The sequence below is a fragment of the Heliangelus exortis genome, chromosome 20 (assembly GCF_036169615.1).
Source record: "Heliangelus exortis chromosome 20, bHelExo1.hap1, whole genome shotgun sequence".
NCBI classification, from domain to species: domain Eukaryota; kingdom Metazoa; phylum Chordata; class Aves; order Apodiformes; family Trochilidae; genus Heliangelus; species Heliangelus exortis.
In genome coordinates this window covers 6,308,331-6,329,084 of record NC_092441.1, presented here as the reverse complement: position 1 = coordinate 6,329,084, position 20,754 = coordinate 6,308,331, and the positions used below count along the sequence as shown (strand labels likewise).

Genomic DNA, 20,754 nt, shown 5'->3' with positions numbered 1-20,754 from the left:
CTCTGTGGAGTGAACTGGGGATGGGGGAGTAAACCCCAAGATGCTGCCCAGGCCAAAGGGTTTGGGGTGAAGCAGTTCTGGACCGAGCTGCTCATTGGGTCTGGGGGTTTCTGTGGGTGTTCACCATGGTACAATACGGGACATGCAGGTGGTAAAGTGATGGCTGGGACAGTGGGGAGGGAGATATGCTGGAGGGAGTAAAGATTGTGGTCAGTTTCACCTTCATCATGGTTGTGTTGTGGGTAAGGGACAAGCTGAGGAAAAAGGTAAAAAGAGGGCACAATGCAGGCATCATGGTAACATAAATTACTTGGAGGGGGGGGGAAACCAAAGTGAAATAAAGAAGCAATTAATTAAATCAGCCCAGGTAATTGCACCCTGGTTACGCAGTGCCTTTTCCTGGTTCTGTGCTGGCACAGATCCAATGAAACCACAGTGGTTCTAAGCCCTGCAAGTGGATTCAGCTCTGGCTGTGTCAGCTAAAATATATAAAGTAAAGGTGCATAAACATTGAAAACTGTGCATGTACTCTGCAGAAAGTTGTGTTGCTTTTATTGAACCAATTAAATGCATAGAGGTTCTTCAGGAGAAAAGGTAGGAGGCAGGCTGTGAGCCAATATTGTCTTTTGTATCACCTCAAATGCAGTTGATTTTCATATAAAGTAAATTTAACATGGACTGACCCACAAAGTGTATGGCATCAGTGAGAAGCATGGTGGGCTGATAAAGTTTTCCTGCCATACACATCTGTGTACACTAAAATATCTGCTCATTACCATATTAAAGAAAAAAATGAGAGAAGAAGCTGCACTGAATGCAGCAATGATAAATCTTTTAAGATTGCAGTGGTGTGGGAAGAAAGAGAATTTTAAATAAAAGCATTTATTTCCACCTGAAATGTATGAAAGTTTATGAAAGTTTAACCCAGCCGTGTGCTAGAAATTTCAACTCATCATAATTACCAGTTGAAGCTGATATGTGTATGTGTGTTTATAGGTGTGTGTATATGTATATGTATAAATATATGAAAATTATCAGCAAAGATCCTAGAGACTCCTCTGTATTGGAAGGCTTTGCTATTGTATTAACAAATCTCTTAATATATCCCTTTGTAAGTGGTAAGTGTTGACATACTTTAAAGCCACATCTGTCATTACACAGACAGCAAATGACTAATGTGAGAAAGTAGGAGAGAAAGCGAAGGCAGAGGAGCCAGTCAGTACAAAGAAGTGATTCAGGATGCTGCAATTGACTAAGGAGTGAAAAACAGTATTTATAGAGGAAAAATGCAAGGACTTGTGTTTGTGAGTACTAGATCTGTGCTCAGTCCATTGAATTTTTCATGCACAGAAGCAGCAGGAGTTTGTCCCCTGGACTGGTTTCACAGGGAGCAGTGTTCAGGACTGTCTGCTTGCTGGGTTTCAGGTGATGCATTTCCAGGTGAGACATCACCAGGAGGATGGGAACACCTGTACTTCTCTTCCTGGGAACTGCAGGCAGTGCTCATTCCAGCCTTTGCCTTCACTGAGTTTACTCAAAAGTGGTCAAGAGAGAGGAGAAACATTTTCCAGTGAGTTTGCAGCGTTGGAGCTGCCTCCTGGAGGAGACTTTGATAACATCATCTACTGGTTTTGTAATCCTCAGAGACACTCTGCTTACACCACTCTGTTACCAGCCCAGTGTTTGTTGTCCTTGTGCTGACTCTGGGGAGTTTGTCCTGATCGTCCAGAAAGATCACCTGGCAGTGAGCAGGGTTGGCTGGGGTATGTAACCCTCCTACTCAGGCTCCTTACCCAGACAATATTGGCTCTGTTGTTGAGGAGTCTGAAGGCTCTAAGTGCTTGGTGTTGGCCACAAGAGTCAGCACAGAATGGGCTCATGTAGCTGGGGGATTGGCAGCTCCAGGAGTCAGTCCTGTGACACTGATAGGACACTAAAGTTGGAATTCAGTGGTTTTGTCTCTAGTAGCTGTGTCTTTTCTTGTAGTTGCTGGCCAGGTCTACAAACAGCATGCCAAGCTCCCCATTTAAGTGATTTTATACTTCTGAGGCGTTTTATAATGTGCACGTTTACCATGAGAATGTGTAAATTTACCTGTTGTTTGGGGTTTTTTTAATTAAACTTTTTTTCAAGAATTACACTTGCAGAGTATTTATGCAATATTTCAGTGTGAACGTTTCATTGCAGTAAGGAAAGGAAGGTGCTTGTTTCCAAAGTGCATACCTTGCAAGGCTAATGATACTTGAAATTGTAAAGGGGGCAGGAAGAGGTAAGAGGGGACATGGGGAGTGAGGGACATTTGTTTCTGGTCAGTTTTTCTTGTTCTGCTGATTTGCAGAGTTTTGTAACCTCGTATCAATGCTTGTCCATAATTAAAGCCAGGCTTATTTTACTGTATGTAGGTGTTAAAAGACACTGCTTCAGAGGGTGAGTGGTGGTAATTGAACTGTGGTTGTATTCTGTAATGGGACAACCTTAAAATAATTAAAAGAACTTTTATTGGTTATTATTTCTTCTAAGCCTCAAGATTCTTAAAGATGAAGTATTACTGCTCCTGTACGATAGCTGGTGCTGAGTCTGGAAAAACCAAAAAGCAGTTCTATACAGCACTCTCCTAATTCTCCATCCTAAACTATCTTGCACTGCTGTGCCCAGGTAAGAAATAGTCAAAACAAGGATTTCTTGGCCATGTGTAGGAGGAGCTGATCTCTGTGTCAGCTTCAGTGGGTGAGTAGCCTTTTTCTTTACTTCCTTTGTTTTGCAAGCAGAAATCTAAATGATGAGCAGAAATCATTGCAGACAGAGCAGCTGGGTCCACAAAGGAGGTGTATTCTATGGCTCTTTTCACTAACTTTTTTTTCCTGTGATAAATTTTGTTGGGTTGTAGCCTACACTATGTTTTGCCTGTTTTCCTCAGGGCATCTATAGCATGTCCCCTTTGCAGTGGGAGGATTTGGGACAACATGACCCCGTATTCATGGAAGAAAACAGAAACAGAAAGGAAATGTAGAAAGGTAAACAGAATTTTAAATTCAAGGATTACATGCAGAACAAATGGCAATTTGTTCAGCTTCTTAGCTGTTTTATTTGTTATAGCTAGAACAGCTCTGGGGATTGATCCCTCTTTGTTGGTTTATTTGAGAGGGGAAAAGTCCCATCTTTTTCCTAGGAACCTAGAGCAGTCCTGTTTCAGTAAGCTGAGAAGCAGCAGTCCCTGTTTGCTTTGTAGTTGTGGACCATGTAAGCATTACACAAGTGAATTAACATGTGGCTAGATTAGATATACATGTCTGCCACTCATCATCTTTCTTAAGAATATATTTCATAAGTTTGATCAGGAAATGCAAAGCCTACAGGTTTGGTAATCCTGGAGCAGTACTGAAATACAGATACTATCAAGTGGTGGGAGCAGGAACCCTTCTGAAGGGTCCTCTTCAACTGTGAAAGCCATTTGTGAAGCCATTGTAGTCCTGGAAAACCTGGGAGTCAGTTTTCAGTAGTTTCATCTAGTGTAGATTTTTTTGGTTGGTTTGTTTGTTTTGTCTTTAATGAAAACTGTGGTTTTGCTGCTAGGAATTTGATATAACAGTTCTCAAGATAAGCACTTGAGTTGAGTTGAAAGCTGTTCCTTCCATTTCACTCCCATTTTATGCTTCTCTCTTTCTGATGGTTCTAAAGTGTTGAGTGATTTTCATCTGCAGTGCTTTGTGAGCTTTTGACTTCTGTCAGATCAAGAATGATACAGAACATAAACAGTTTGCAACTCAAGCTGATGCTGAGTGATGCTGAAGGAGGCTGGAGGTTGATACAGCTCTAATCCAAGTACTTACAAGGGTAACTCTCAGGAGTGTAGCACAAAAAACCATTTACAGTCAAGGCTGTATGGGTATGAAAATCAGTAACACTGACTCTTCTCAGAATACTTTACCCCACAGATTTTTTTTTTAATGTTATGCTTGTGCTTATAAGAGATGTAAGTTATGCTTGTACAAACCTGTATAATGAGAATGCTGGTGTAATTAAGTCTGAGCATCTATCTCTAAGGAGCTACATTCATTTACACAATGAGGGGTCTACAGTGGCTCTGAATTTGGCCCTGAATAAGGATTCATATGTTTTTTCTCTAGTCTAGTAACACCCCCCAATTTCTCCAGCCCCCCAAATGGGTCCCCATTAATGCTGGAAAGAAGTGTATTTACATGAGTCATGAGCCCTGTTTTATGATATATCAAGAAGCACTTGAGATATCATTAGTTATACAAAGCAGGTGCTCTAAAAGTTTGGTTATTTTTTTATTTTTGATGCTCTGAAGCTGAATCATTGAAGCTCTGAAAATGTCCTTGGCATGAAGAACTCATACCTCATAGAAGACAATATTTTAACTTACTAGAGACTTGGGTGAGTTCTGCAACCTCTATGTAATATTGAAAGATGTGGAAAAAAATAACACACTTCCTGTGGAAAGTGCTTGTCTTGCCACCCCCAGTGTGGGATAGCAACCAGGAAACTTCATATAAATCTGCACCAAAATTGCATGTTCAGAGGAGGCAATAATACTTCTTTGTGAGAGAGTTACACTCTACAGAGCCACCAATACCTATGGTCCCTAACCCTATGGTCCAGTGCTACCAACTCTGCTGAATGTGAAATTCCAGTGATTTCCTAAAGGCCCTGACTCAGACCAATTGAACTGCCCCAGCTTTTGTCTCTCAGTGCTGGGTACCATGGCTGTCATTTCCTGGTTTGCTTTGGGAAAGCAGAGTTCCCTTTGTCCTTTGGCTCTTTGGCTGGCTCTGGGTTCTGGGCTCAGCCCATGGTTCTGATCACTCACATGGAGCCTGACACAGCCCCACGGGGTGGAAGTGCAGGGCAGAAGGGTGCTGCCAGTTGTGGAAAGCAGACACTTGTTTTCTCATCTGCTGCCCCTTGTGCAGGCATCCTAATTGTTTGTGTCCCTCTTCTTTTTTTTCATTCTCTTTCTTTTCAGATGCTTGTGATGTACATGACTGCTGGGGGGGGTTGGCTCTCAGGCTGTGGTTCAGATGCCATTTCATTGTATTGATACCTGGAGGAATTATCTAAAGGTACTTTTGAAGCCTCTTTCAATTTGTTTTTTTTTTCCAGAGTGCAGAAACTGAGCCCCATGAATAATGCAGCTGATATCAGGAAGAAACTGGAGTTGTAGAAGACATAGTGGAAATCACTAGTTATGTCCACCAGGAGACCTGGAATAGAAGCCACAGTTTAGTTGAAGGGAAGCTGCATATTAAAGGCAACTAGGTGACATTTACATAAATGTTAAACCTAAATCATTCATCAGACTGACAAAAGATAAGCATTCACAGATGAATTCTCTTCTCAAGAGACTTAAGTTTGTTTGGATTTTTTTGTGGTCACTTCTTAGGTGATGTTTCTGTAGCAAATCTTTCCCAATACACGAAAAATCAGGAAAGGAAGGCAAAAATAACTTTTTCCCAACTTGCTGATTCATTTTATTTGCTCAGCAGAGGACCCCTGTGCCACTGCCATTGATTGGATTTAGTAATAAGTGGCCCTGTTACATCCCAGGTCAGAAAACAGAACAAATCAATAGAGAAATCTCTCAAAAATCGACATGTTTGGGTTTCTAAACCAAAAACTAAACCAAACACTAATGGTGTATCATTAGGGAGAGGAAAATTCATAGCTCAGCAAGCATTATGCCTCAATATAAAACACTTAGAAGCATGATATATCATATGAGTAATTTAACAGTAATGTAAAAGATGGAAAGGTGATACACAGGTCAAAAATATAATGCCTTCTCTATGAGCATTATATATTTATATGGAAATACTGGAGTAATGTTTGTTTGCATGTATTCTTCAGGATTTGCAATGATTGTTTTCACAGAGCACTTTTCTTTAGTAGATTTTAGAACTACAAATAGCAATGCAGCTGCTTTTACTGTACCTTGTTCTGCCCATCCTATCAGAGATGCCCATGTCATGTAACATGAAATATGTTATCATCCCATTCTTAAAGCAGACATTATTGTCATGTTGGATGGCCCACAAATTATTGTCTGGAGAAGAGAACTAAAGCCTAAATTGAGGATTCATGCTCAGGTTCACATTTCTTGTTTGTTATGCTTTTGAATTTGCTGCTGTACTGAGCAGGTAACTTGGTGGCTTTTGGAGTGAACTGACATCTGTGAATAATTTATTGCATGGAGGGTCATAACTCCTTTCCTGTCTCCAGAGAGAAAAACTGAAACACTCTGGAACTCAGAAAGGAAGGTGAACAACAGCTTGAGCTATAAAGCTTTTGAACAATGTGGGCCTGGTAATAATTCTGATCACAATTTGTTAATGGGATGTTTGCAGTTCCTTGGGAGTTCATAGATAAACCTATGCAAACTGGCAGTGACATGGTTCATAGACAGCAAGACCCCACCACAGAAACTCCTCTCTGTGCCTTTTGACATTGACTGGAAAAAAAGCTCTCCTCACTCCCATGCCTGTAAAACTGTTTGTAATTTTTCCAGCATCTGTTGGTGCAGCTGCAGACCCTCCTTCAGCTGTGACAAGGGGCTGATCAGTCCTGTCTGACTCTCCTTTGTGACTGGCTCCCTTTGTGTAACTCACCCTGCTGCATGGCTTTGGAAATTCCTTCATTTATCTTCTTTACACTCCAAACACTTTTCACCAGTGTCTAAACCATGGCTTTTCCCCCAGCCTGGCTTAAAACCTTCTCTCACCTGTGAGAGGGGGTCCAATGAGGAGCATGATGCTCTCCAGGACAGTGAAGAGCCCCAGAGCACTTGAGAACCTGTCCATCTCCACCACATCCATCAGCACCTGGAAGGTGAGTGCCCCAACACCACTCATGGCTATACTGAGGATGACACAGTAGATGATGAGCACCTTGAACTCAGCTGAAATGACACAAATGAAGTTGCTCAGCCCGCAGAGGAACACAGCCAGGCTGAACAGGTAGATTCGTCTCCCTGTGAAGAATCTGAGTCCTGAGAGCAGCCCTGTCAAAGGCCGTATGAAGATGTTGATGAACCCAATAACGGAGATGAGGAGGGCTGCCCTACGTTCCTCCACCCCATTCTGGGTGGCGTAAGGCACAAGGTAGATGTGTGGTAATGCAAAGCCCATCATCATCCAGGTCACTCCAATAGTGTAAATCTGGTAACCTTTGTTTTGACAGAAGATGTCAAAAGCCAGGTACTTCTGCAGCAGCTGGAAGCATGCAGTCCTTCTGGTTTGCTGCTGGAACTTGGGATGGGAAGAAGATGGCCCATTGGACAGCTGTGCCCCTTCTGCTCTTCTCCCTGGCTCCTCTGCAGGCTTGGGTGAGTGCTGTGGTGATGCTGATGCAAGCTGAACAGGTCTCATGATGGCTCCACAAACACAACAGTTCAATAGTATTCCTCCAAAGATAAGAAAGGTGTTTCTCCAGCCCATCTCATCCAGCAAGTATTGAGAAAGTAGTGGCCACAGTGTGAAGCCAAGGGAGACCCCAGTGGATGCCATGGCATTGGCCAGGGTTCGCCACCGTACAAAGTAGAAGCCCAGCACAGTCACTCCTGCCTGGAAACTGAAGCATGATCCCAGACCTAAAGGTAGGAATGAAAGAGTGAATGAACACTCTGCCTCATCTTAAAGGATGAAAAGAGCCCAAGCCCAGGGTCTACCCACAGATGACTTAATCTATAGAAGTGTTTCCTTACACACCAGGCTGTACAACCTCCAGTGATTTATGCTCAGAAGTCCCACACAAGGGATAAAGAAGGTTGTTCTGCATAAATTAAAGTACCTGTGTTCTTGGATATAATAAATATCCTGATCTGAGCTGACATTTGGCTGGGACATGCTGCCATTCCCACAATTGTTATGGAATAGTTAACTTAAAATTAATTCTTTTATACCACATGAAACAAGCAGGGCTGCTTTCCTGACACTGTCACTGGGGCTCAGGGAGTTACTCATGTTCCTGCCTATGCAGTGGACACAGCTTAGCTTGCAAGATCAAACTGGGCTGGTCCCAATGTAACCTGGCTGAAGAAATGAATTTCTCTGTGTTAGAAAAAAGCAAGGGTTGAACATCAGCCACATAGGAGAAATATTTGGAAAGGAAAAGTTCCCATATGTTACTTCTGTTAAAAACCCGCACTTTCTTTTGTTAGGAAAAGATATCTCCACCTTTCCCCAGGCTGGGAGTGGTGAAATACAAGCCCAGGGAACTTGGGAAGGACATTGTTCTGAAACATTATGTTCCAAGACTGGAGAAAGCCCTCCCTTCTTCAAGGACAAAAGGCTGATAAGTTACTGAAAGGAACAGACATCTTTGCTCTTTGTTTTGCCCTCTGGAGACCTGTACCTTTTCCCAGAGAGAAGCAGCACTTTCCAGTCAGCTTGGCTGCCCGAGGTGTGTGTTGAAGGGTGAGTTTGGCTGCTCTGTGATTCCTGATGTGCTGTGGGGCTTGTGTTTTACCCTGTTTCACAGATGAATGGAAAGAACCTGAGCACTCAGGATTCTTCCCCATTCCCCACCTCTCAAGTCAGGCACAGGCAGCTGGGTTCTCCTGTTCTTTGGTACTTACCAGTGATGAGGCCAGCTGTCAGGTAGAGCTGGCTGATGGACTTGCAGAAGGAGCTGGACACCATGCCCACCCCACTGAGGAGGCCACCGAGCATCACTGCAAACCTGCAGCCAAACCGCTTCACCAGGATGCTGCAGAGGGGCCCTGGGAGCAAAGCAGCAAAAGGGGAGCAGTTAAAGAGCAAGGAAATGTTTCACGCCTGCTGCACTTACAAATGTTTTAGCCTAGAGACAAACCTCGAGTGTTGTCCCAGCAGCAGCATGGCACAGAGGAGCCAGGAAGAGAAAATAGATTCCCTGATCCTCCCCAGTGCATGGGCAGCTTGTTAGCTGGGGGAAGGTTTCTCTGATCTGCTTGGGTTTTGGCCACTGAGGAGGATTTCCAAGGTTCCTTGTGATGGATTTTAGTTAAAACTCTTGGAAATGAAATGGAAGGAGGACTTTAAAGTGTAATTTTGTTCTCACACGATATCATTCTGGGAATGATTTGAAAAAGGAGAGGACTTGGATTTCTGTGCCTCTGAATATGACGTTCTAAGCAGGGTGATGTTTCTGTTCCACTCTCATTTCACTGTGTTTTTCAAACATTCTGCCACAAAATTGCCCTTGTTGTCCCACTGCCTAGGTAAAACTCCTTCCAAGAGAAGCCAGATTGAGTCTGAACTAACTTGGGAATGGCAGAAAACCAGATATCATTGAAGAGGATTATTTGAAACTGGCTGGAGAGGTATGTTCATGTCTGCATGGAATCAAGCTAAGCTTCAGGGAGCAGCATCCAAGCTGCAGCTTGTGGAGTCTTGCAGCTGTCCTGCAAATCAACTTCCCCAGGAAAATAATATGATGTTATTGTCAGCACAGCTCTTTGCACATACCTGTCCTGGCATACCTGGCAGGGGTGGGTAGGTTTAACTGTGTCCACTTCCCAGAGGACACAAGCCTAGGAGCAGAGTGTGCATATCCCAGCTCCCACATCTCTGGCACCAGCAGTGCCAAGGCAGCAGTGAGACCCTGTGCTGATGGACAGAACCCTGGGGTTTATCATGCACACACATTGCTGGCAGGCTGCATTGGGGTAGAGTTATTTCATTAGAAAAAGCAATGATCAAGTAGGCAGGGAGGTGTATGTTTAAAGTCAAGGAATTCTTTAATTTTCATAGATTTTTTTTTTTGTGAACTCAATGAGATCATAATAAATTAGCTCACTGATGTAATTTATCATCCTTCATTTTAGGGTCAGAAAAGACTGGTTCAGTCCTGGAGACCATCAGTGGGCAACATGTCACTGCATGCTCTGGCAGCAGAGGATCTGAAGGTAGAGTTTCCTTTCTTGTTCCTTTAAGGATCCCTAAGATTCTCCACATTTTATTTCTTTTCCCTCTCTTATAAACACTTAAGGTTGTATCAGCAAATGCAAAATAACTGTAAGGTTCAGAATTAGGAGTTAATCAGTGTAGGGAAAATAACCTGTGGCATATTTGTGACATAAATCAATGTCTGGCTTGAAATAAAATCCACATAGTCAAGTGAACAGTGGAACATTATTAAAATTAGGAGTGCAGCTGTCTGTATTTTGATCTGCTTGGGAGATTTTCACCTCAGACTTTTACTGGCCTTTGAAAAAGTACTCAGCAAACTGGTGACTATTATTTTTCCTCCTGCTGAACACATTAGGACATTACTGCTGTTTAGACAAGCCAAGTAGCCAGGAATCTTAAACAGAACTCCAAAATCATGAGGTTGGCTCTCAAAATCTTATGGGTTTTTCATTATTTGCTCCTGTTAACTTGCTTTCTAGGTTTCAGACACTATTTCTCACTTGCCTGGGGATTGTCTGCTTTCTTGTGCAAAAATAATGCCAACAAAAGTGCTGCACTTGTGTGAGTGCAAGTCCAGAGAGCAATGGGTGAATGAGTACCTGGAAATAGGAACCTGCAAGGGCCTGAAGTCCTTTCAGAGCAGGCCATATGATTCTCAGGGCTCTCAAATAATTCTTATAACAAAATAATCAGTAATTGCTTTTGCCTGGGAGCACAGCATGGGTAATGCAATATGTTTGGCTTAAGAAGTTGTGAGCTATTGTTTGCACCCTGCCCTTCCCTGTTTCCTTCCACAGCTCTGCCTGCCCCAGGTTAACTCTGCACTCTCACACTGCACTGACCACTCTGAGCAGGGGCTGCTCTCTCCACTCCCTTTCCTCTTTATCAATTTTATCAATTTTTACTCCCCACCCCATCAGTTGCTCTGAATTAAAAGTAATAAAGGAGTAGGATGGAGAGAAGCAGCTTTGAGGGACACTGGCAGCATGGCAGAATGAAATTCTGGGAAAGGTTTAAGTGCCAAGATGATGGATGTAGCTGGAGAACTGGAATCAGAGCCTGGCCCACCACAGAGGAGCTCAGAAGTTGCAGCACAAGCCACACATGCTTGGCCTGAGTCAGGAGGCTTTTATCTCTGTTTTATTTGTTTGGCTGGGTTTTTTCTTCCTGGTTCATGGTTGTGTTACTCCTGGATTATGCTACTGGGGGACAGCAACAAGCACTGCTCTGCTGTAACAGCCTGCAACAGGAGACACAGCTGGCAAACAAAGTTTACAACTCTTGTAATTCACTGGCTAAGCCCTGACAAAATCTGTTAATTAATATAATTAACATGAAGTGATTCTTTCCTTGCCTAATTTATATGTTTCATATCTATTTATTGGCTGTCATTGTATTACCTTTTACTGTGGTTCCAGCCTCCTGCAAAATATTAAAGAAGATAACTGATATTTTTTTGTGGATACTGCCAGACTTTCCTTCCTGGACATGTTGGGACTGAGCTGCTGTTCAGACTATTTCCCAGAGCCAGCAGAGGTTCCATTTGGCACCTTCCCACTAACCACAGCAGGACCTGTGGAGGTGGAAGGCAGCACAGGGAACACCCAGCAGGTTCCAAATTCAAAGCCCCAAGGACTCAGCTCTATTTCTGCTGACCTTCAGGGATAGTTCCTCCTCTAGTTGCTTCCTCTATTTCCCTTTCCACTTTGCAATTCTGGACCAAATTGCTTCTGCCAAGGTGCAAACTCTCTCTTCCATATCAGATGGCTGTCAGCCAGGTCCTGCATGGGAGAGACTGAACACAGCCTTCACAGCACCATGACTCAGGGCTCTGCTTTTTTTTTTTTTTTTTTTCCCTTCATACTATAGTGTCACCTTTCACCAGCTTTAGAAGGGGGCAGGTATGAGCTCGGGGAGCAGCTCAGCTGCCTGGGCTTCTGGCTACTATAGGATACTCTTCTGCTTTTTCTTGGTGGGGTTTGGGTAGTCTGCTTATCAAACAGGCACAGCACTTGCACCTGGAGGGCTCAGCAGCAACATGGATCACTCATTGGGAAGCCCTCGTACTGCTGGGCATTTTTTTCCTATGCAAAAATATCTGTCTGGGGGGAGGATCTTGGGGCCCTGTCCTGTGCAGCTCCCAGATTGTTTATGAGGGGAAAAAACCCAGTGATTCACTCCCTTGACTGCAAAGCACAACCCTCCTTCCATCCTCCTTCCCCTGGGGGGTGCTGCCTGACCCAGTTTCTTCATTAATCCAGCCAAGATCAGGTCCACCCTGAAGCCTGCTTGGGTGTGCACTTGATGCCACTGCCCAAGGTGCTGCTTTTAACACTCTGCCTCAGCAAGTGGCCCGGGGGAATTTGGTTTTTGGCATCTTTTCATCCCTAAGGAACAGAGCTGCCATGTGGCACAGGGAAGGTGCTGTGCTCTCCTGGACAGAGGACGAATCAAGGAAGCACCCAAGCTCCAGTGCAACCTGCCAGCTGATTCAAGGAGCTGCTATGGATTAGTGGGTTAGTTCTCAGGGGTTTGGAGAAGCTGGGCTGAGAAAGGGATTCACCTTCTTTGACCAAGGGTGTTGGTTGTGTCTTAAAGTGGCAAAAGGCACCTTGGTCCCTGTGAACACAACTTTGGAGCGTGCGATCAAAGTGAGATGCTGTGCGCTGCCAAGCAGCCACTCTGCTCAGACCTCCCCAGTCCCTTCCACTGCCTGCCTTAGTGAAAGGTAGAAAATGCCCTCATGATGGCCCCTGGCCAGCTCCCCAGCCATGGGAAGCAGAGCAGAGGCCTCCCTGTGGCTGTCACTCACCACCTCCGTGCAGCACGGCCACCATGATGGATGGGAACCACGACGTCTCGCTGTTGCTGGCCTGGAACTCGTGCTGCAGGTCCTTGAAGAAGACACCAATGCAGGAGGGGAAGCCCAGCGTCAGCCCCTGCAGCAGCACTGCAGCAAGCAGGACCATCCATGCCCATCCCTGGTCTTGGGGTTTGGCAGCTTCAAGTGCTGCTGCTCTTCCTTGGGACATGATCCGAAGCCCTGAAGGGCTCTTGGAGGATCCCTTATGGTGGTTTCTTTCTCCTCCCAAGCTGGCCTGCTGAGGGGGGCTGTGCAGCTACCACACAACCCTCAGCCCAGCAAAGGGACCTCCAGAGAAGGGCTGGTGGTATTCCTGAGGCTCAGAGGCTCTGGCACATCCCACACCTTTAGCAGCTGACACTTTAGACTTCTTGCTCTGCATTTCTTCTAGCACCTCCCTTCCTTCTCACTATGGGATCCTGGCAAAAGATTGCTTGAGAAACAACTGCCTTCCTCTTTTATATTTCACAAGACCATGACCACAGCCAGGTAGAGAGCAGGACCACACCTCCTCTGAGGTATGAACTGGCCTTACCTTGAGCCCGCCCTTATTTTCCCTTTCACCTGTTTTCATCACACGGAGTCCCCTTGCTGGCAGCCACTAAGGTCACTCTGTCCTGCTGAGTAAAGAAGGGAAAACTCAGCAAATGCCAGCAAAAATAGAAACATAAAGCTCGTGTGTCAAAGCAGAACTCGGTGTGAACCTTGCAGGAAAACTGCCTACTTACAAAGTGCTAGAGGTGAAAAATCATTTTTAAAGCTGTTAATTAAACAGGGTCTGTTAATCACAGATAGAGTTTTGCTTTACCTCTCTGCAGGTCGAGAGCTTCTTCTGAGAGATTCCAGGTTTGGTTTCTTTGAGACTGGCAGGACAGAACATAGAGCAATAGCATTCCCCATCCTCTACACATGAATAAACATGCATCAAAAAAAATATCTTTGGCAGCTAGATGAGCTAAAAAAAGTGCCTGTAAGGTCACTGCACAGTGCAGTATTTCTTTAACACTCAGCCAGTGGTTTTCCCCTACAACAATAGCTACCTTTGAGTTTCACGTGAAGCTTTAAAAAATAACAGTAGTTTGATCTCACCCATAATTTCAAATTCACCATGGCAGCACACTCAGAAAGTTAATTTCATACCTCAGGCTGAGACCAGAATTGGTCAAACGATTCATCCCCTGGGTGTGCAGCCCCATCAGCTCATGGCCCACGGTTAGATACTTCTGCTTCAGTAGCAACTAAAAGCTTTGATGAAGTCTTTTGCAACATTAACCTAAGCATCACTTCTGTAAACAGGGCTCTCATGCTGACTGGCTCACAGCCAAGGGAAAAAAAAAAAAAAAAAAAAAAAAAAAAAAAAGGCCGGGAGCAGAGGGGGCCCGTGGGAAGGGGCTCTGAGATGCAAATCACGGTGGTGGTGCTCAGCACACTTTAATCCTTTGTCCACTTTAGCTGGGCACAGATAATGCAACTAATTCAAGTGCTTGTCTCTCTGGTGTGAATTAGCTGGATGGCAGCCTAAAACCTCACCCCGGCAACAGCAAACCTGCAAAAAAAGGCAGAGGCACAGCTCCTCTCTGTTCCCAGCTGCCCTCTCCAACTCCTGAGTTTGTCCAGCAGCAGATTCCTGGCTCTCCTCACATCTCCCTGGGTACCTGCTCACCTGCAGACCCCGTGCCTTCCATCCACCTCTGGCCCTGGGCAGACCAACCTGGAGGACCCTGGAGATCTGCTGGCAAGAACCTCCCAGCCTCCTCACTGCCTCCTCCCTGCAGAAAGGTAAAGGAAGGAGTTTGTTCCACACCCAACAGTGCAAACCCTTGGTTTAACCCTTCCCAGGACAAGTAGAGAGGATTGGCAGTGCAAAGGTGGAGGGGTAGTGTGTGCTCCTGTGGGCTTGGTGTTCTCAGGCAACCTGCTCCTGCTGTTGGGATGTGAGCAGGAGACACCAGGGACATTCGTGGAGCACAGGCAGGTTTTTCACACGTGTACTTGTGCTAATAGTGTTGGGAAGAGGATTGAAGTTCACAGCAATTGCCACACCTGGGTGCCTACTGCAAACACTGAGCTTTTGTTGGGAGCAGATGAAGTGGCACAAAGTTTCTTCCCTTTTCCAGCCTGTGCCATGCCTGAAGAGGGACAGATGCCCTGGATGGGACAGGGGACAGCACGCTGCTGGCTTCATCCTTCCTTTCTGGACACTCTGTCAGCCTGCCCTGAGGAGCTGATTCTCTTTCATTCAGGTCTGAGTATTTCTTCTTCTTCGAGTGAACCCCAAAACAGCAGGATTCAAACCTTCTTGGCTTTCCTTTGTAGTTGTTGTTTATGACCACAGAACAGGAGTGCTCACACAGTGATTCTCCCTGCTTCTTCTGTGCCTCAGTTTCCCTCAGCTGTGATAGGGAAGAAGCAGTTGCTGGGATGAGGGCACCCTGCAAGGTCAGGCAGCCCTTTATGCTGAGAAACAGAAGGAAATTTGCACCTCAGCTCCTAGGAAAAGGTTTACATTCCGCCTGCAAATGACAATGGTCTGTCTGTCTGTCTGTCTGTCTGTCTACCTCCCTACCTCAGTCACTTTGTGGCCAGTGGGTTACTCCATGGCAAAAGAGGAGCCCAGTTGTCCCCTGGAGCCACACAGGAGGGACACTCAGCTGCAGGGTCTGGTGGGACAGTCACAAGTGTCTGGGGGGACAGAACTGCTGCCCCCAGCAATGGGGCTTGGAGAGGCATTCGGAGACCAGGCAATGCCTGCAGATTGGGATGGGGATGGAAATGGAGGAGGAAGTTTCTTGTTTGGGGTGTGTTAGGTCTCTGGTGTGTAGCTTGCAGCATCCTCCTCCTGCCACTCCAGCTCAGCCCCACGTGTGCTGGGCATGGAGTTTATGAATGTGTTTAAAACAGGTTGTGTGCACAGAGTGAGATGTTTACTGTCAACTGAGTGGGGGGGTAAACTGTTTTTTGGGGTCACTCAGTGTCTGTTGGGGGTAGGAAAGCCAAGCTCTTCATTAGATGAATACCTTTATAAGTGACTTTTTAAATACCTTTTAATCCTGAGGTCTTGGCTTCTTTTGCTGTCTTCTCCCAGGTGAGTTACACTCTATCCCAGCTGACTTTTCCAAGGTCACCCAGTAAGCTGACAGCAGAGAATCCAGATCTCCCTTGGATTCCAAGCAGTGCTGAGGGCTGGAAGCTGCAGGATGTCACTTGTCAGCAATTGCTCAGAGCCCTGAAGGGAGAGGTGGGTGCCTGGGGCTCAGTGGAGGTGGCTGCAAGTCCCCTGCTCTGTTCATGTCCTTACTGGCATTTTGTGGCTCTGTGAGCCAGTCCTGATGTTGAGGCAGATCCTGTGCCTGGAAGCCAAAGTGCAAATGCCTCAAAGCTTACAAATTGTTTTTGAGAGAGACTGCCTGAAATTGTTCTAGAGATCCAGATTAGCAAATCACCTGACAGATTCAGCCTTGCAGAGGAAGTGTGTGTGGTGGTTTGGTTTTGGTTTTGTTTTTTGTTTTTTTTAAGGCAAGGGAAAATAATAGACATTTCAGCTGTGGGGCTGCAGAGAGCTATTCCTGTGCCAGGCCCAAATTTAACACCTTCTCTGAGCCTTCCCTTAAACCCAGCCAGACCCAGCAGAAACTTCACTCTCCAAGCACCTGAAAGCAGATTCCTGGCCTGAGACTGAGGCAAGGAAAGGATCTGAACAGCCCAGGCAAAACCCCTATGGAGCAGCTGAGAAAACAGGACTGTGCTGAGGATGGGGAAAGTGCTGGTTTATCAGGAGTTTCCCAAGCACTGCCCTTAGCATTGATCCCACATTTTCCCCCAGCAAAGGGTGTCAGGGTCCTGCTGCATTAATAGGACTTAATTAGCCCAAGCAGCCTCATCTGGGGGCTCCTCCCATGCACCCTCCACCCCATTTGTTCCTCAGCTGTATTTAACCCCAGTTCCTTGCCTCATTGGCTCTTCTCTCTGTCTTACTGCTGGTTTCTGCTCTCCTGGGCTGCTTTGGGATCTGCCTGGCTGCTTTACACTCACCAATCAGCAATAATGTAAGTGTAACACTGGGTAAGAAATTGTACTTTTGGGACCAGGTTTCATGAGCATTAGACAGCACCAGGGATAATGCTGCGTGGCAGGGAGATGGGAAATGGGGGATGAGGAGGCAGCTGACACCAGAGCATGCACTGGCAGCTCCCAGCAGCTCCCAGGAATCCAGCAAGATGTGGCTTGTCCCTGTTTTTTACCTGGGTGGCAAATCTCTGGCTGGTGGGAGAACCATTTGAGCTGCCCTGTGGCCTCCCAGTTTCCCCTGTCTCCTCTGGCCCCTTTCCCAGAGCCAGGGCTTTGTGCAGTGGGTGGGCAGGTTGGTACCAGGAGTGAGACCTCTTCCCAAGATGGTGGGGATGGTACTGGAGATGTCCCTGAGAAAGATGTGGTTGTGTAAATTCAATCTGGAGGGGGCTTTGGAATTGTGTGTGTGACATCCTGACCTCCCCCATTACCCTGTGCTTGGGTTGGTTCTGCCCCAGGAGCAGGGCAGAGCTGGGCACTGATGGGCACCCAAATGGGCAGAGGTCTCTGCTAGGGACCTGGCTGAGGATTTGAGGATATCTGGAAGCTGCTGCTCGTTTTCTTACATTCTTTTCCTGCATTTGTGAAAGTGAGGAGGGGGGGGTGTTCCCTGAGGAGTGGAACTTTTGAAGAAATGGAGTTAACTTTTCATCAGCTGTATGAAAACTCTGAGTCAATGAGTATGGGGCGGGGGGCTGTGTGAGTCTAACCCTGCTGCTCATCATCTCTCCCATGGATTGATGTCTGGGGACCCTGAGCCTTGGCAAGGGTGAACATCTGCCTGCCAGATGCAGTGCCCTGAGTTGTTGTTCAGCTTGGTTTTTACTGATGAGGAACAAGGGACTTGGTGGGTACAGGACCATGAGAAGTGTTTCCCTGCTGGATCCTTAGTGCAAGTGGAGAAGAGGTTGTGAGGGATTGAAAGTGTGCAGCCAGAACTTGTGGAACATGGTTTTTAGGAAGCCAGCAGGTTTTTGGGTGCAGCTAGCCAAGAGCTATGGCTGTGCTGCTCTCAGCAGATGCTCTGTCATCCCAGATGGGTCCAAATTTTAGGTGAAAACCCCCTGAGCCATTAGGATGACCATTCATTATTTTCTAGTCCTCTGGTGACTGAGCTGACTGCTTTTCTGAGCCATCCTGAACTCAGTGCCTGGGTTAAAGTCCTGGCTCTTTGCTTGGTTGCCCAAACACTTCTCCTCATTTTTAGTCACTGTCATTCGAATTAATCAGGATCACTGGTGCATGTTTTTCTGGCTGTGCTGAGGGACCTGCTGCCCAGACTGCTCTGTGAGCTTCATGGATAGAAAGGTTCTCTCTTTTCCCAAGGATTTTCTTGGTGAGGTGGAGCCCAGCTGAGCTCTCAGCTCACACAGGGTCTGTTTGGGACCTGGGAAGCTTGAGGGCTCTTTGCACTTCAGACTGAAGATCAAATTGCCTCAGATTCCCATCTGCTGAAGTCTGGGGAACCCCTTGGAGGGATGGAGCCCTCCAATAGGAAATATTGCTGGAAGGTGGAATATTGATGCCTTTGCTCATCACCACCACCTGGAGGCAATTGCTGGGGGATTGCAGTTTCTCCTTCCCTGTGGTTTGGAGAAACCATCCTGGTTCTCCAGCGATGGGAGAGTGAATGCATGGAGGTTTATTTGGCCGTGTGAAAGTTGAGTTAAACCTTCAGTGACTGCCTCAAAACCAGATCTAGGTGGAAGGACATGGCTGAGGCCCTTGTTTCCCAAACAAGTCACTAAGCTGGGGTGAAAATATCTGCAGGCTTTCTGTCTGCAAATAGATCTGGTTTGATTTCCTTCTTCTGGGAGCAGGTGGGTGGGTGAGTGTCAAACTGACCTTCCTCTTCACACGAGAGCCTGAGGCAGAGCAGAGCAGTGCACAGGTTGTGCAAGATGCACTTGTGGCTCTGGCCAGGTCTCACCCCCCCAGATGTGTGCAGGGAGGGGAAATGCAGCAGCAGTTTCCACTGCTCTTTGCTGGAGCCCCAGGCCAAGCAGTTGGATGCTGATGGGTGCCTTGATGCTGCTAAATCCCTTTCTTGTATTTAAAGTCAATTTGGGTTTCTTCTTTGTTCACAGACCTGAGAGGGCAGGCCAGAAAAAACAAATTAATTGTGCTCCAGGCAAAGCTGGCAGGGACAAGCTGTGACTGATGGGAGCTGTGAGGTTTGTGGGGAGCCCAACCAGGGAGCTGGGTGATCACTGGGCACAACAGAGTACCCAGAGTGGGCTCAGCCCTGGTGGGAGCCTGAGCCTTTTCTTCCAGAGGAGGGATGTGGGATTGATCCCTTTGTACCCTTTCCAATGCAGAAAAGGCTGATTAAGGGGTTTAAAGTCTCTCTGCAGCTCAGATGTGTGTGCTACTGACATTACCCTGTAGCTATTGGAAAATCCCAGGGATCTTTTGTTACTCATCTTCCTCCCAATCACCTGACAGAGCCACCTGGGGAATTTATTTCCCCTATTTGCCTCTGGGGAGCAGGAGGGACTAAATCCTGCCATGGACAGGTACCAAGTTCCTTGAGTGTTTTTTGTGCTGCTGTCCACCTCCTGCCTTGGTGGTGGCACAGCCCCAGGCACAGCCTTGGGTCCAGAGGAGCTGCTTGTCTGTGGGGAGGTGCCTGCCCCGGGCACCCCACACCTTGAGGAAGCTGAGTTTGGAGCCAGCTTGGGGTGCTCTGACAAACACAGCCGAAAGCCAAGACTTTAACCCTCTGCTGAGGCCAGTTCTGCTGCAAATCCATGCCCCTTTTTCCCTTTTCCTGTTGCAACAGATCCAGAGTTTGGCAGCAGGGAGAGCTGAGCTTTGGCCCAGCCCCTGGGGATCTGCTTATTGGGGTTCATTCTTTATCCTGGGTAAGGTACACTCAGGGCTGCCCCACCAGCACAACCTCCCACTGCCTGGGAGTGCTGGCACCATCACCTGGGTTTTCTGCAGCAAGAAGAAATGATTTTTCAGAGGGGTTAAGTGGGTTGCTCAGCCTTGAATGGGGGAGTGAGGGACAGTACAAAGGCCTGGGAGCTCCAGCTGGTGGCTGTACAGAAACCAGAGTCACACGTGTGCCTTTTGCATGGTGATGCAGCCTTGTGTGAGAGGAACAGCCTGCCCAGCAGAGCTGGAGATGGATGAAGGTTCTGCACAAAGGCTTTTCCAGCCTGTGGGGCTTTATAGGATGGCCCTAAACTGGGAGGGCAGGAAAGTTATGGCCCCAGAGCTGAAATGCTGCCTGTAATTGGAATTTCTGCTGACAAGTCCTACCCTGTGAGTGTGAGTGAGTCTGCAGTGTCAGCCCTGCAGTTTCCTTCCCTGCTGAAGATGCTGCTGGCACTTGAGCACAGCTCTGGGCACGTTCCCTGGCAGTCCAGACTTGCAGTCAGGTCTGGCACAGGTCAGGGATCTTTGAGGAGAACTCTTACAGCAACCCAAGCTGCCTGGTGACTTGGCACTGCCCCATGGAGGGATGAGTCTTGTCCTCCTGGTTTGGGGATGTGCCCACCCCCTCCCTGCTCTGTTGCTTGGAGGCTCCCATCGTGGTGGGGATGAGGGCAGGATGTCTGCAGGGCAGCTACAGTGGTCAGCAGCCCCTTATAGTGAAAAATAAGACTGAATTAATCCAATTTTTCCCATTCTTCACTTAGGTCTTTGCTCCTCCTCCTTTTCCCTCTGTGTTGACCCTGAACTGTCGATGTTATTCAGCATCACCAAAGCTTTGAGATCTGATTTCCCTGTTTGCCTCCCCACTGCCCTCCATCTGTTGATACCTCTGCATTCCAAGCATTTCTGAGGTGGAGTGCTCTGTAAACAGGAAAGAAACTCAACCTCAGCTAATCCACTGCTCTCACAGGAGCATGGGGGGCTCTTGGGGGGGGAGAGACAATGGAGCAACTGTTTAAACACCCTCCAGGG

General features: G+C 46.8%; 2 protein-coding genes and 1 long non-coding RNA gene across 3 annotated transcripts in view; 2 read left to right on the top strand and 1 right to left on the bottom strand.

The window, feature by feature from the left end:
- Nucleotides 1-20,754, top strand: part of ATP5PD (ATP synthase peripheral stalk subunit d) — an 82,162-nt gene that overhangs the window by 48,033 nt on the left and 13,375 nt on the right. The window lies entirely within an intron of this gene.
- LOC139805538 (uncharacterized) lies at nucleotides 327-7,304 on the top strand. Its single transcript, XR_011729852.1, has 2 exons — nucleotides 327-2,269; nucleotides 2,521-7,304. It is a non-coding gene; the product is annotated as an uncharacterized lncRNA (long non-coding RNA).
- On the bottom strand, nucleotides 4,276-13,410 carry SLC16A5 (solute carrier family 16 member 5). Its single transcript, XM_071764032.1, has 5 exons — nucleotides 13,307-13,410; nucleotides 12,721-13,190; nucleotides 8,594-8,737; nucleotides 6,740-7,606; nucleotides 4,276-5,225 (listed from the first exon to the last, which is right to left on the bottom strand). The coding sequence occupies exons 2-5, from the start codon at nucleotides 12,938-12,940 to the stop codon at nucleotides 4,984-4,986; spliced, it is 1,473 nt and encodes a 490-aa protein (XP_071620133.1). The 5' UTR covers nucleotides 12,941-13,190; nucleotides 13,307-13,410; the 3' UTR covers nucleotides 4,276-4,983.